The 16,230-nt window shown below is 41.9% G+C and overlaps 1 protein-coding gene and 1 long non-coding RNA gene across 3 annotated transcripts in view; one reads left to right on the top strand and one right to left on the bottom strand.

The window, feature by feature from the left end:
• The window catches only part of LOC138753305 (protein phosphatase 1 regulatory subunit 37), a 247,124-nt gene that overhangs the window by 92,918 nt on the left and 137,976 nt on the right, over nt 1–16,230 (bottom strand). The window contains exons 9-10 of the mRNA XM_069916166.1: nt 12,860–13,001; nt 10,399–10,565 (exon numbers count right to left, since the gene is read on the bottom strand). Of these exons, the coding sequence (XP_069772267.1) occupies nt 10,399–10,565; nt 12,860–13,001 (309 nt within the window). The remainder of the gene's footprint in view (nt 1–10,398; nt 10,566–12,859; nt 13,002–16,230) is intronic.
• Nucleotides 5,191–16,230, top strand: part of LOC138753306 (uncharacterized) — an 81,117-nt gene continuing 70,077 nt past the window's right edge. Inside the window, exons 1-3 of one of the 2 annotated variants that reach the window (XR_011351095.1) lie at nt 5,191–5,392; nt 10,413–10,640; nt 12,878–12,986. This is a non-coding gene — a long non-coding RNA (uncharacterized lncRNA). Of the gene's footprint in view, nt 5,875–10,412; nt 10,641–12,877; nt 12,987–16,230 lie in introns of both variants that reach the window. The other variant, XR_011351094.1, reaches the window with a different exon arrangement.

Below are 16,230 nucleotides of genomic sequence, written 5' to 3'. Positions count from 1 at the left end.
GCCTGACAAGCTGAGACCCTCCAATCTTTCTTTGTTCAATGAATTAGAACTAAGCCCGTGAACCCCTATTAAAACCCATCAAGGTTCCTTGACAAAGGGCTCAAGACTGAACCGTTGATTTTGCATCTTTATCTTTGCTGAGTTTCTCCAGCATTAACTTCAATCACGGTGTCTGCAGACTTGCGTGTTTTAATCCTGTGAACCCCTATTCACAAATCGTCCCCCACCGGTAACATCACTACCACAGGAATGGTTAAAAGGCCCTTTCTATTCCCTTTGTCTACTATTAACTAAGTGTTGGTGCACTGAGCAATCAGCGTGTTGTCTCTATGGTCTACATAACTGCAGTAAACAATGCATCTGCGATATCAACCAGCTAAGAGAATGACGCACATTTCATGAAGGACTGAAAGACTTCTGAATGAACACAAGGGCTGAATAGATTTCCATTTGTTCATGCACATTTAGTTTAGGACCCGTTAAGAAAAATATGACACAACACCAAAGGAAAATTTTCAACTGTTGGTAATCTGAAATTTTAAAAAAGGAGAAAATTCTAGAAATACTCAACAAGTCAGGCAGCAGTTGAGGTGAAAGAATCAGGGATAATGTTTGGGTTGATCACCTTTCATCACAACACAATGTTCTCCCTAACATATGCCAATCAAAACTCCTTTCTCCAGTAATTTTTATTCCTGGGCACTGTTTTTGCTAAAACTCACTCCAACCAAGATTCCAAGCATTAGTGTGTCATAAGGATACAATTCAGGGAATTCATTCAAACCTAATCTTTCTCAGATGCCAGAGAATATTTAGAATGGTGCATGTAGCAAAAAGTGGCATTTCTGATTTTCTTTTCACTTGCTGTAATAGCACGTCAGAGTTTTAGCATCTGGCTTAATGTCGGGCATTCATTGAGATCAGACAAAACACTTCAAAGAGAGGAAAAGTACAAGAATGGAGTCATAGGCAGTACAGCCCCTCAGCGTCTGGGAACAAAGGCAACTACAAACTGCACATGGTCAATACTAACTCCAAGAGAGCAGCACAAGACATAGGATTCTGCAAAGAATGCACCAGAGATGGGTCCCAGGTGACCATTGTACTAATTATTACCATTCTCACACACATGCTCTCAGGAGCTAATTAGTCCTTTAATATGCAAATGCTTGCAATTGCATATTAAATCTGGATAACAGGAAAACAGCTGGCAAGGAGGTATAAAAAAAATTAAACGTCCACCTTGGAAGAGGTTTCCTTTTATTGTTGAATAGCTGAGGCAGTTAATGAGAATGCTGAAAGAGTACAGTCATGAAGGGTGAAGGTTTTGAGTGATACCCATTTCTCGTCTTTCCTAAGAAGGTTATTGTCGTACAGTTTCTATGACCAGACCTTGAGTTCCTAGCTAGACTCTATCTTGTGGAGGGGGATGGTTAATGCTCCCCACATCTTAGCAGTGCATACAGCAGATACAAAAGTGCAGCTGTCCCCCACAATTATTCCTGCCCTCCCCCACAATTAGCCCCCCCCCATAATCCACCGATGACTCAGGCTCAATTATGTGCTTATGTCCTGGAGGGTAGCTTGAGTGCAAAACTTCTTGACTGAGCCAAGGTGGATGTTAACAGCTAAAGTATCAATCATTTGCCTGGAATTCAGTAATGCTTTGTTTAAAGGGCTGCTAAAAGATAAATTGTAGGGCAAAGACATAATGCGCTTAACAATTTATTTTGTGTTTCTTTCCCAAGCATAGATACAGTAACATAAATTACTACTTCCGGTGGCTAGATTTCAATACTTCCATTGGATGTGATGTTTTTGTAATTTAAAAGATGAAAGATTATTCTGACTAGATGCCCGAAGCATCCGTATATATCTTTACCTCCTCTCGACGCTGTGACACCAGCTGAGCTCTTTCAGAATTTCTGTAGGTTTTTACACCAAGTAGCCAACCAAGAGCTTGGCACAGTTAGTGTACTGGTTAGCACAATGCTATTACAGTGCTGGCAACGCCGGGTTCAAATTTAGCGCCATCTGTAAGGAGCTTGTACGTTCTGCCCGTGTCTGCAAGGGTTTTCCCGGGGGTGCTCGGATTTCCTCCCATCCTTCAAAAACATATGGGGGATGTAGGATGATTGTGGCATTAAAGTGAATATCAAAATAATTTAGAAGTATTAAAGTGAATTAAAACACAATATGGAAGCGTGATGTCTGAAAGATTAAGGGGAGACACCATGAATGTAACATAGACTGGTGTGACCTTCCTACAACAGGGTGGCATGGACTCGTGGGCTAGAACGGTCTGTATCCATGTTGTACATCGGATTTAAATGTAAAAAATTTAATTTAAATGTATTGACGTCTCTTTGTCCCCTTAATAGGAATTGTGAGCTACATTTTCCATGGAACATGATTGCTAGTAAAAAGTGTTTTGCGATGGGCCCATTGCCATGGGCTTAGACTAAGGCCTTTCCTCTTGTATAGTTCAGTAAAGGAGTCAAGAATGATATTGGGATCATCCTCCAGAATACGCAGTTGTCATCAACATTTGAAAATTGATGACTGAACTTCAGATTTTCTTTCTGCTGGAATGGAGAGAACAAAGATTGAACAGTTTCTTGTTCATATCATTCTGTGAACTAACTGCAGCCCAATGGAAAGTTTGTTGGAGGCAATAGAGCAGGGAGAAGAGAGGATGAAATAAATAAAACCCAAAAAATCTATCAATGTTGAACAATTCAAATCAAAACAGAAAATTCTGGAAACATCCAGCAGTAGGCAGAAAGAGAAACAAAGGTCAAAGATCCTTCAGTTGAACACAGGACTGAGGAGAGCGTTGGTGTGGTGTTAAAGCCTTGCTTGTTTCCATTCTGTTCGATACACGAATGTAGGCCATCCATGGGAAGTGAAAAGTAGCCAATGTTTCGGACCTGAATACTTCATCAGGAATAAGAAACAAAAGCAGGTAGGTGGCTTAATAAAAAGGTGGGATAGTGGAGAGGACAGGAGAAGATGGGGAGGATGGGAGAAGAAGGGATAGGGAGAGAGGGAAGAGGACAAAGAAGAGTCGCTTTCTGTTAGAAGGAAGGGAAGGGGTGAGATGTTGGAGGAAAGGAGACAGAGAGATAGAGAAAGAGAGAGACATGAGGAGTAGTAGAAATTGGAGGTTGATGTTCATGCCATCTGGTTGGAGAGTGCCAAGACGGCATTTTCTCCAGCACATTCGAGTATTGTACATGACCTCAGCATTCCAGATGTTCTTGTTGAAATTTTGATTCCACTCTGTACCAGGATTGGATTTCCCATGGGCCTGTTAATAAGCATCACAGCTTGTAACAAACCTGGAATTCTTAAGGGCAGCCAAATTCAAAAAGAATTCTCCTTGTGTTAGAGATAGAGTTCTGAGAAGATGAAAAAGAGCATTACAATGGTCAGTGCTTGCCACGTACTCATTAAAGTTTTTCACTGTAACACTTTACTCCAAAATAGTGCTCTTGCTCTCCTACTTTATACTGTGCAGGCTAAAGTTGACTTGTTCGACTGCAGGTGGAAGAATCCCTCTGAATGGACCATGCGTAATGTGACAATAAACTTAAATGTGAAGAAGAGGTGGGGGAATTGAATAATGTAGAATAAATAAAACAAGAGGAAGAAGGAGAAGAAGATGAAGAAGAAAAAAACACCCAAATAGTTTATTTAGATGACAATCCAGATGAGAATGAGTTTAAATACCCAATTAGTTTACCTTGAAGATAATCCAGAAAAGAGTAATTTTCAGGTATCCTAATGAAGTCATAAAACAAATCTTCAGTGATTTAAATCTATGGCTGATAAATTACCTGTAAACTCCAAAATTCAAGTAAAACTTTGACTGCTTCACTGTTAGATGATCATACCTCCCTTTCAATGTGTTGATAAAAGAGTTAAAGAAAGTCTGCAGATGCTGTGATTGTTGGAGAAACTCAGCAGGTTACACAGTGGTCTCTATGGCAAGGATACATAACCAACCAATGTTCCGGGCCTGAGACCTTCATCAAAGTATCGGCAAAAAGCAGATAGGTGCGAGAATAAAATGGTGGGGGGGGGGGGGATGGGGGTGGTCTCAGAGGCCCATAAGCAAGATCCCATGGGGGATATGGGTGGGAAGGGAGAAAAGAAGATAGCTGGGAAGTGATAGCAGGATAGCTCTCTGAATAGAGATGGAAAGGGGTAGGGAACTGGAGGAAAGGAGACAGAGGGATAGGGAAAAAGAGAGAAAGACAGTGGAGATGTCTAACGGAAACCACAGAAGTCAATGCTAATGCCATCTGGTTGGGGAGTACCGAGACACAATATTAGGCTCTAATGGGCTCAATTTGGCTATTGTCAGACATGCCGGCACGGGAGTGGGGCATGGAACTGAAATGGTTGGCTACTGAGTGGTCCCTGTTTATTGCATGTTAATAAAAGAGCTTGGAAGGTCTCATTGGGCACAGCTACAGAGTTTAAGGATGCATTGCTAGAGTAGTAAAGTTTACAAAAGATATCTAAATCTTTCAGAGTTGGTAGATTCATTGGGATGAAGGCTCAGGTTCAAACGACCTGGTTTAAAATTAACCTTGTGATTTGGCTCATGCTCAGACAAAAGTGCAATTACTGACCTGTCCAGTACCTTATACAGGTATACCCCACTTTATGAATAACTCATTTTATGAAAATTGATGGTGTTTGCTATCCGAAAGAAATTTGAATGGGTTTTTGCTTTTACAAAAATAGTCTTCAGTAGTAGTGAATGGGTCTTCGCTTTACGCCATTTCGGCTTATGGAATGCTCTAGTTTTGTATACCTGTACATTGTTAGAGTACAGTGTGAACCTCCAAAGAAATACTTAACTGATCAAACATGACTTAAATACTGGTTAACAGTATCCTTCTGGATCTGTAAAGAAATAATTTTGTGCCTGGCTAATTAAACTATTGCATAATTATAATAAAACAAAGCTGGCCTTTCCTTTTATTTTGATCTGAGGAATTCACCTGGGGCTTTCTTTATTGGGTCAGCTTGTTGCTTAACTGCTGGTAATATCCCAGCAGTCTTTGGGGAGGGCAACAAATCTAATTGTTCAGAGTTTAGGTTGCTTGGCAACAGCAAGTGGAGAACTGTAATTACTTAAATTCAATAAGTTATTTTTCTCTCTGTTTAACAGAGAGGACAGTGGTGGTCGACTGGTGCGTTCATTAAGACATAGAGTACAGCTGTGAGAAGCTACTGCAAATGAAAACATGTGTAATGATAGCTTTGGGACATGGCCTCTCCCGAGGACTACATACAGCTGTGCAAGTCTGAAGAAGAAAATATAGTACAGGCCAAATTTTGCAGGCAAATATTTAGCAACCTTAGTTGACATAATAAGGTATGCGGCTGTGCTTGTAATATAGATAACACAATGAAAGGGATTACGTTATCTCCCAAAAGATAAAAACAGAAATCGCTTTGGGCATGGGACATATGTTGAAAATGGCATTTTTCTACCAGGCAGAACAGAGAAATTCTGCTTTCATATTTATTTTTCCCTTTTCACAACCTTTTTCAAGTGAAGCTGCTGAGAATTTCCTCTTGTTCACAAGAGTGAAGTGGTGCACCCTATAACTAAAGCCAGCCTTCAGAGGAGAGGGCACCTCACCCATAAGATGAACAGTCTACTATTCTGTCAGCCTGGTGGCATAGTGGCTTGCCCTTCTCATCTTGAGACGTGCTGCACAGTCTAGTTGGTCCTTCGACAGAGATTTGTCGCCCAGAAAGTCAACAGCGAAGGGCACTTCTGAGAAAATGTGCCAACACTGTTCCAGGCATTCTGAAACAACACCATCGTTCTGTGGCCTTGGTTCAATGAAGGTTAGTAGAGAACGTCTATCTTTTTCAGAAAGCTCGGTACAATCAGTAATACCAGTTTGAACATGTAGGAATAACAATCCACTTCCGCAAAATAATCTGATTATTTTCCCTCTCTTATACCAGTTAATGTACTGCTAAATGGATAATGCCGGTAGAGGACCCATGATTCGGAGCCGAACAGGAGTGTGGGTATGACAACGGCTCTGTATACGCTTATCTTTGTGAGGTTTTACAGTTGGTTGTTTTTCCAGACTCTTTTGTGTAGTCTTCCAAAGGCGCTATTTGCCTTGGCGAGTCTGTTGTCTATCTCATTGTCGATCCTTGCATCTGATGGCTCCTAGAACCTACGGCTCCTAGAACGCTTCCACCAGCGTTGTCTCCGCTCCATCCTCAACATCCATTGGAGCGCTCACACCCCTAACGTCGAGGTACTCGAGATGGCAGAGGTCGACAGCATCGAGTCCACGCTGCTGAAGATCCAGCTGCGCTGGATGGGTCACGTCTCCAGAATGGAGGACCATCGCCTTCCCAAGATCGTATTATATGGCGAGCTCTCCACTGGCCACCGTGACAGAGGTGCACCAAAGAAAAGGTACAAGGACTGCCTAAAGAAATCTCTTGGTGCCTGCCACATTGACCACCGCCAGTGGGCTGATAACGCCTCAAACCGTGCATCTTGGCGCCTCACAGTTTGGCGGGCAGCAGCCTCCTTTGAAGAAGACCGCAGAGCCCACCTCACTGACAAAAGGCAAAGGAGGAAAAACCCAACACCCAACCCCAACCAACCAATTTTCCCTTGCAACCGCTGCAATCGTGTCTGCCTGTCCCGCATCGGACTGGTCAGCCACAAACGAGCCTGCAGCTGACGTGGACTTTTTACCCCCTCCATAAATCTTCGTCCGCGAAGCCAAGCCAAAGAAATGGATAATAGCAACATATACCTCTGTTCTCAAGTAATTAATTAGATTATGTATTTATCCATGTTAATTTTTAAATAAGGTAAAGTATATTTCTCTTCCACTTTGGTTAAACACGTAGTGATGATATTATTTAACAACAAACATGCTGTTGACAAGAAAGAGAAACATACAAAGTAATACCACCAAAGTAGTCCAATGAATGTATTTATGCCTGTGCTTGTATATTGCTAAAGTAATACAGAGGTAATCTCACCAGTCTGCTTTCTCACTTTCGCTCTGGCTTTTTAAATATTACTATTAACTTATCCTTGAAAGATATCATGGTCTGTAACTCAGCTATTGGCTGTGCCCAAGCAATCTACGTTCCAACATCATCTAGTTAAGGAGCTTCTAACTTCCTTCCCTACTTTCTTGGAAACATGTATAAAATAACAGTACATCGTTATTGACTTCCCATGGAGGTGCCGATGCACAGGACAGAAAAAGGCTGCAGAGGGTTGAAAACAGTTAGCACCATCAAGGGCATTAGTTTTCACACCATTAAGCACATCTTTTAGAGGCGGTGTCTCAAGAAAGCCACCCTCCATCATCAAGGACCCTCACTGTCCAGGACCACCCAGGCCATGCCCCCTTCTCACTGCTGCCATCAGGATCCTGAAGACAAACGCCCACTGTTGCACCAACAGCCTCTTCCCTTCTGCCATCCGAATCTGAATGGGCAATGAACCACAGACACGACCTCACTTTTTTTTCTTCTTTTGGACTAATTATTTTTCAATAGTGTATTTAAGGAAATGTGATTTATAGCCATTTTTGCACCTGTAGTGCACAATACCGCTGCAGCAAAAGAACAAATTTTGTAATACATATTCATGAAAATAAACCTGATTCCTAAATTGGTGTGTAGATTTATTTTATTAACAAATCAAAATGTTTCAGATCTTAAAAATAAAATGAAAAATATTTCGCAGTTGCAGTGAAATCATTCTAATATTTCAAGTCATCCTGGTGTTGCTCGGACTGCGGTGTCATCCAGAATCTCTGACAACAATGCACCTCCTACAATGTAATCTTTGAACAGAAGTTCAATGTGTCAATGTCACCCGCCATGACAGCCTCAGGCTCACATGTAACCATGGTTACTGACGCAAACATCACATCAGCCTTCCTGAGAATGAACCCGTGGCCCGCATCAAGTCCCTAGTTACTTCCTAAGAACCTGTGTGGACCAGCTGGCGGAAATATTCAGGGACATATTTAACACTCCACAATCTAAAATTTCCATCTGCTTTCAGAAGTTCAATTTCAAGTTTGTTGTTATTGCATGAAGGTCCAATAAAAAAAATATAGTTTCCATGCAATCCACCTAGTCAATCTATACATTGTACAGCAAATTATTAACTAGCATGAAGTTCATTCTGAAATCTGGTAACGATTGGAAAGAAATTGTCCTTCAATCAGGCAGTGCTTGATCTCATACTTGTGAATCTTCTTCCCTCAGGAGGAGGTAGACATGAGTGTAGCCAGGGGTAGGGGGAAGAAGAGTCTTTAATATGTTGACTGCTTTTATCAAGGAAGCAGGAAGCATAGCTGGAGTCTATAAAGGGGAGGGGGATTTGCGCTATGGTCTGAACTACGTTCTCAACTCTCTGTAGTTTTATTTTCTGATCCAAGGCAGAGCAAATGATGCAGTGATGCATCTGACAGGAAATTTCATGTTTAGAAGTTCTTGATGCAGTGATGCATCTGACAGGAAATTTCATGTTTAGAGACTCTTGAGACCTGCCACATTTCCTCAGCTTACTGTATAAATGGAGGTTCTGCTACACTTTCTTGGCTAACACGCCGATGTGATTGGAGCAGGACAGGTCGTTGGAAACACTCAAGAACTTAAAGCTGTCTACTATCTCCCCTTCATCGTCATTGTTGCAGACAGTGGAATGTGCTCCACCACTCGTCTGGAAGATGATAACTAGCTCCTTTGTCTTGCTGATGTTGAGGCAGTTGCCCTAGCACCAAGCCACTAGTTCCTCTATCTCCCTTTTACAATTCAGTCTCCTCAAATTGGAGGTCTTCCCTAGGATAGTGTTGTCATCTATGAGTTTATAGATGAATGGAAGAATGTTTAGCCACACAATACCATAGCACTTCTGTAAGTTGCATCTCAAACAATAATGAGAAGGTGTACAGGGAGAAGACAGAGACTCTAATAACACAGTGTCAGGACTGCAACCTCTCCCTCAATGTCAGCAAAACAAATTGGCTGTGATGGGCATTATCAGTTGCCCCACTAACCACAAGTACAAAGATAGGCTTTATCGTACAGAAGACTTGAGCTGGCCCAGATCCAAGCTAGGGAAATGCAGGGAAGGGAGACGTGGCCCGACCTTTATGGCCTAGGTCCCAGGGGAGGAGTCCAAGAGAGAGTGTCATCAGGGGGCGGGCCAAAGACTATGTACAATCTATACAATCCATTTCATTACAGGCTGTTCATTGAGTTTAGCAAATGGGATACGGCACAAGCCTCTGACCATTATCAATGGTATTGAGGTGGAGATGGGGGGAGCTTAATGCTTTTAAGTGCAACTATTTCCAAAATTCTGTCCTGATCCAACCACTTTGATGTCATGCCCAAGAAGGCACGCCAAAGTATCTACTTCCATCGAAGTCTAAATAAATTGTTCCTGTCCTCAATTACTCTTACTAGTTTTTAGACCATAGAAAGCATTGCGTCCCCATGCATTACAATTTGAGACACAAAATGATCTGTCCAAAATTATGAGAAACTGGGGAGAGTTATGAAATCAGCTTAGTGCATCATTCAAACCAACCTCCCTTCGAATGACTCCATCTACAACCTGCTGCCTCAGGAAAGCAGCCAACCTATTAAAATAACCATCCCATGTTGTTAATACTCTCTTCTCCTCACTTATGTTGGACAGAAGAGTTTCAAAGCACACCACCACTTACTTCCCCACTGTTGTTAGCAACATCTCATTAGTAAAAGGAGGCTATGCTATGACACTATTTTAATTGGACTTTTTTTTCTCTGCAACATTAGCCTCTCCAGTTATTTTGGACTATCTGTTGTACTTAAGTATAGGTAGATTTGACTATCAAGCAAAACAAATCACTGAATCTCAACACGTGAAAAAATACAATCCAAACTCTAATATTTATACTGGTGAGTCCATAACTTTATCTAGAAGAGACAAGGACCAACATTTCCCAGTTAGGGTACAAGCTTGCTTGATGCTCAGAGCTAATGAAAAGATAAACAAAATATACTGGGGAATGAGCCTAAAATTGCATGAATGGCACCCAACCAGGAGCCAGTTTGCAGGAATGTAATCGGCCAAAAACAAAGCATGTAAAAGGAAAAGAAACTCTTCTAAAATGTATCATGTCGCATTTCAACCAACCATTTTACCAATGTCCCTTGAGCCACCTCTTTGTTCACACTGTGTTTATCATTAAATTGCACCACCCCTACCTTGCCCTGGAATAAATCTTGATTCAGGGTAGCATCAATTCATTTAGAAAATTTAATGTTGGAGTAATTCAGATCCAAAATTTACTTGTTGACTGACCCATATCTACTTACTTTCTCAACGACAGGTCCCTTTTCCAAATCCATTTGGACCAATGAATGATTTAGTTTCGTTGCCAGAGTGAGGGCCATCAGACCTCCAGTTCCTATTCTATTTCTTCGAAGATCCAGCCTGAGGATTCTAGTGCTCTCGGCTATGAATTCGGCTGCAGCTATAGCACCTAAGGATTAATTAAAATTAAATTAGTTGGAATGGCTGAGATGTAAGCACTCTCAAGATGGCCAACATTCTCCAGGTAAATCAATCCGCTTGATTATAACACCCACACTTCACCCCAAGCATTATCTCCTACACCAGTGGATCTTGGCCTTTCTCTTTCCACTCACATACCTCCTTAAGTAATTCCCTATGCCATCGGTGCTCTGTGATTAGTAAGGAATTGCTTAAGGTGGGATGTGAGTGGGAAGGGAAGGTTGAGAATCACTGCTTGAGATCCAATTTTTACTGAAATATTTTGCTTGAGAAAAATTGTCATTGGCACATTTCCTTTGGAGCTATGAAACCATGCACATAATGAGTCAATTAGGTGGATTAAAACTGCGGTTTACAAACTTTTTCTTTCCACTCACATACTACCTTAAGCAATTCCTTACTAATCACAGAGCACCTATGGTATTCTGTTCTGGTCGCCTCATTACAGGAAGGATGTGAAAACTTTAAAGAGCAAGTTGTTTCCTGGATTAGAAAGCATGCCATATAAAGCAAAGTTGACAGAGCTAGGACTTTTCTCTTTGAAACAATGAAGGATGAGAGGTAAGTTAATAGAGGACTATAAGATTATAAGGGGCTCAGACATCGTGAAGAGCCAGCACCTTTTTCCCAGGATGACAACAGTAAATACCAGAGGACATCATCTTAAGTTTAGGGGACATGTCAGAAATAAGATTTTTACACAGAGAATAGTGGGTGACTGAAATGCATTGCTGCGGATGGTGAAGGAAGCTGGATTCAATAGAGACAATCAAAATAGGGTTGGGCACATAGATATAAGGAAAATAGAGGGTTATGGATGTAAGTTAGGGAAAAATCAGACTGGTGTAGAGCAGGTTTACATAGTTTGGCACAACATCATGGGCAGAAGGACCTGTATTGAAAGGTAATAATCTATGTTCTTCACCTGGTATCTTGGTCCAAACTCTTAATATTCCACAGTCTGCTCAGCTTCTGAACCCGTTAAGATGAGATAACCATATAACCATAAAACAGTTTATGGCATGGAAACAGGTCATCTCTGCCCTGCAAGTCCATGCCAATTCACTCAAACAACTCCGCTAGCTGCCCCCGCCTATTCTCCACCCTTAAGCCTCTAACCCCTTCTTATCCATGTATATATCCAGCCTCCTCTTAAATGAAAGAATTGACTCTACCTCAACTATTTCCTTTGGAAGATTATTCCATCAGCCACCACTTTCTAAGTGAAGAAGCATCCTCTAATGTTTCTCCTAAAATTTTTCCCCCTTACCCTCATCTTGTGTCCTCTTGTTTCAACCTCCTCTGCTCTCAAGGGGAAGGGTATACTTGCATCTAGTCTATCTATTCCCTTCATAATTTAAAAAAAACACCTCTATCAAATCCCCTCTCAACTGTCCACGTTCCAATGAATAAAGTACTAACCTCTTCAATCTTTCTCTGTACTCCAGGTATTTTAAGCCAGACAAAAACCTTGTAAATCTTCTCTGCACCCTCTCCACCTTAACAATATCCTTCCTATAATTTGGAGACCAGAACTGAACACAACACTCCAAACCTGGCCTCACCAACGCCTTAAACAGTTGCAGCATCACTTCCTAGCTCCTATGATTTATGAAGATTAGCATACCAAATGCCTTCTTAACCATCCTGTCAACATGGGAATCCATCTTCAAGGAATGCTACACCATAAATCCAAGGTCTCTTTGTTCTTGTGCATTCCCCAATGTCCTCCCCTTTACTACATATGTCCTATTTTGATTTTCTTACCGAAATGAAGCACCTCACACTTCTCTACATTAAATTCCATCTGCCATCTTTCAGCCCAACTCTCCAGACAAACCAAATCCCTCTATAACCCCTGAGAACCTTCCTCACTATCCACCACTCCCACTATTTTCATATCATCTGCATATTTACTTACCCAGTTAACCACCCCATCATCCAAATCATTAATATAAATTATGAACAACAGGGGACTTAGCACCGATGCTTGAGGTATTCCGCTCGTAACAGGCTTCCATCCTGACTGACAGTTGTCCACCATGACCCTCTGCTGTCTCTCCTCCAGCCACCTCTGAACCCATCTTACTATTTCTCTATTAATCCCTAGTGACTGAATCTTCCTTACTAACCTTTCATGTAGAACCTTATCAAAAGTTTTGCTAAAATCCAATACTCCCATTCTAATACCAATCCTAAATATGCTTGGGTTCAAAATTACAGCAAGAGGAAAGGAGTTAACATAGTATTTTGAAATGTTACCTTCACATGTTATTGCAGTTGATGCCAATCCCAGCCGTGTAACTGATTGATTAGCTATCAATCCTTCCTTAAGACTCTGGACTCCTTCATCGCTGAGTCGATTACGGCCTAGGTTCAGTGTTTCCAGGTAAGTTAAATTTGGCTAACAGGGAAACAATGCAAAAAAGAAATATCATGTTATAACTCAAGCATGATAAAACTACATCCAAGGGCATCAGCAAATGAGGAATGTTGACAACTCTTGGACTGTACCCCTCAGAGTTTAGAAGAATGAGGGGGGGGGGGGGGACCTCATAGAAGCATTTCAAATGGTGAAAAGCTTGAGCAGAGCAAATGTGACAAAGTTGTTTCCCATGGTAGGGGAGTCAAGGACAAGAGGCCACAACTTCAGGATTGCAGGGTGTCCATTCAAAAGAGAGGTGTGGCAGAATTTCTTTACCCAGAGAGTGGTGAACATCTGGAATTGGCTACCATGGGCAGCTGTGGAGGCCAAGTTGTTTGGTGACTTAGGAGGAGATTGATAGGTATCTGAATAGTCAGGGTTTCAAAGGTTAAGTGGAGAAAGCAGAAGAGTGGGGTTGTGAGGGAGATTACAGAAAAGATGGCCAGATTACAGTTGCCAAGAACTATTTAAAAAAGCCTGTAGGATTCTGGAAAAAGGTCTTGTGGACAGATGAGACTAAGATTAACCTGTATCAGAGTGATGGCAAGAGCAATGTTCGGAGGCATCAGATCCAAAGCATACCACCTTTGCCATGGTTTGTATCTTGCAGAGTAGCCTCTGCATTTCTGTTCCTGATGTCTTCTGCGGACCATAGTCATGACATAATCACACCTGCCTCCTGATGAGTGTTTCTGATCTGTCAGACATACGTTTGGGGATTTTTCTTCATTATGATGAGGATTCTTCGGACATCAGCAGTGGAGGTCATCCTTGAAATACCAGTCCCCTTGCAATTACTGAGCTCATCAGTACATTCTTTCTTCTTAATGATGTTCCAAACTGTTGATTTTAGTTAGACTAAAGATTGGGCGTTGACTCTTTTTGTTTTATTCTTGTTTTTCATCCTCCTAATGACTTCTTTGACTTTCATTGACACAACTCTAGTCCTCATGTTTAAAAATGGCAATTACTGACTCCAAAAGGTGATCAAAAGCTTAGAACTAAGCCTAGTTATTATATTCCTGCACCAATGAAGCAATTAAACATACCTGAGTACTCACAAACACCTGAGAAGCCCAATGTTCCAAACATTATGGTGCCCTGAAATGAGGGGACTATGGATAAAAAAAAATGGCTGTAATTTCTACATGGTCCAACCAAAATGTATATAAATCTGGAATCTGGAGTTTAATTACATGTGAATTGCTTAAAACCAGGAGCAAATAAAGGAAAAGAAAAGTGTCTTTGTCCCAAACATTGTAGAGGGCCCAGTATGTAAAATACAAGTATTGCCCATCTTGAATGAAATGGAAAGCACAGGGAGATGGTTTGTTTAGCTTTCTTGAGCATCAGTGACATTTGAATACTGTTTCATGGGCCACTCCATCTGATGGGATACTGCAGCAACCAGACCTTGTGTCTTACAGAGCACTGGGAACCCAGTGCATAGAATGGACCATGCTGAAAAGGATGATTTGCATTATGGCTTAGTAAATGAGAGATGAGATGAGGTCCCATTTATTGTCATTGTCCAGAGTTTAGACATAATACAGCAAGTCAGGTTGCAACAGATGTTAAAATATCTGCCATTCATATGGCAAAGAACTCTTCCCCTAATCTCAAAAGCCTCTGTGGATTGCACATGCCTCCATCACGTCAGATTCAACAACTCCCCACTGGCATTAGGGAGAGTGTAAACTGCACAGACACAGTCAGGGAGCTTCCCGAATTTTGGCAATGGCCACCCCGAGGTCTAGACAAAGCAACCTCCAGACATCTATAGTTGCCACAAGGACCAGGGTAAAGCACCTCGGAGTCCTTCCATTCTGCCATGGCTCCACAGCTCCCTGTCGCACCGGACGCCTCGCTGGCTCTGCTGCTCCACCTTCAGTCCTTGTCTTTCAACAGCAGGAACCTCAGCCAGTGATGACCCGAAGAAGTCTGAAAACTGCTGGCTCTGCCATGACACACGCGGCTCGACCCCTTAACTAGGCCACATCTGGAGCTCCCTTTTCTTCCTTAATCGAGTCCTTCACGAATCCGCAGCATCCACATGAATCAGCTCCTGTTCGGCGCTCTCCTCTGCAATGCACGACTCATTGCAATCCAACGTCCAACTTCATAGAACCAATGGAAAGGAGAGCTCCACGTCTATATTACATTGCAGCGAATGTAACTGAGTGAGATGCCGCAGCAGACCTAGTCTACGCCACTATCTTAAATGTGGGATGAACTGTGAAAGTAATGGCTCCCATTGGTAGAATTCAGGTGATGAGGGAGGTATGTTCTTCATGCAGAATGTGGTGAGAACATGGCATGAGCTGCCAGTTGAAGTGGTGAATGTGGGCTCGATTTTGACATCGCATTAAAGAAATTGGATAGGTGCATAGATGGGAGGGGTATGGAGGGCAATGGTTCGGGTGCAGTTCAATGGGACTAGAAGAATAATAGTTTGGCATAGACTAGATGGTCTGAAGGGCCTTTTTCCACGCTGTAATGTTCTCCTTTGAAGAAGACCGCAGAGCCCACCTCACTGACAAAAGACAAAGGAGGAAAAACCCAACACCCAACCCCAACCAACCAATTTTCCCCTGCAACCGCTGCAACCGTGTCTGCCTGTCCCGCATCGGACTTGTCAGCCACAAACGAGCCTGCAGCTGACGTGGACATTTACCCCTCCATAAATCTTCGTCCGCGAAGCCAAGCCAAAAAGAAGAATGTTCTATGGATCAGACCAGAGATCTCAAGTATTGTTAATACTGAACAGGTTAAATAGAGAACAGGAACTATATGAGTGGCAGATCAGAAAAGTCAGGGATTGTGCCAGTAAACAAACCAGGGAACTGAGAGCCAACCAGAGATATTAGGGACAGCATTAGTTACCGGCCCGTTGAGTTCAGAAATATGAGTGGGAAGAGGAAAACACTCAAGAGACTACTTCAGAGACCTGAGAACTCAGGAACATCAGAATCAGAATCAAATTTAATTCTATTTAACAAATCAGGAAATTCATTGTTTGGTTGCAGCATAATCACTGTGCAAACATTCATATCAATCACCTTACAACAATAAATAAAAATAGTGCACGAAAAGTCAATGTAATGAAGTGTAAAGCAACACAAACTCAGGGCATTAAAAAGCAGTTCTTTCATAAACTGGATATTTTATTCGAACATCAGCAGCAGAATTTGGATCCAGAATTTGAAGT

This window comes from Narcine bancroftii, chromosome 2, assembly GCF_036971445.1.
Source record: "Narcine bancroftii isolate sNarBan1 chromosome 2, sNarBan1.hap1, whole genome shotgun sequence".
Lineage (NCBI taxonomy): Eukaryota > Metazoa > Chordata > Chondrichthyes > Torpediniformes > Narcinidae > Narcine > Narcine bancroftii.
Note: the sequence above shows the minus strand (reverse complement) of the source record. Positions and strands in the feature narration are given on the sequence as shown.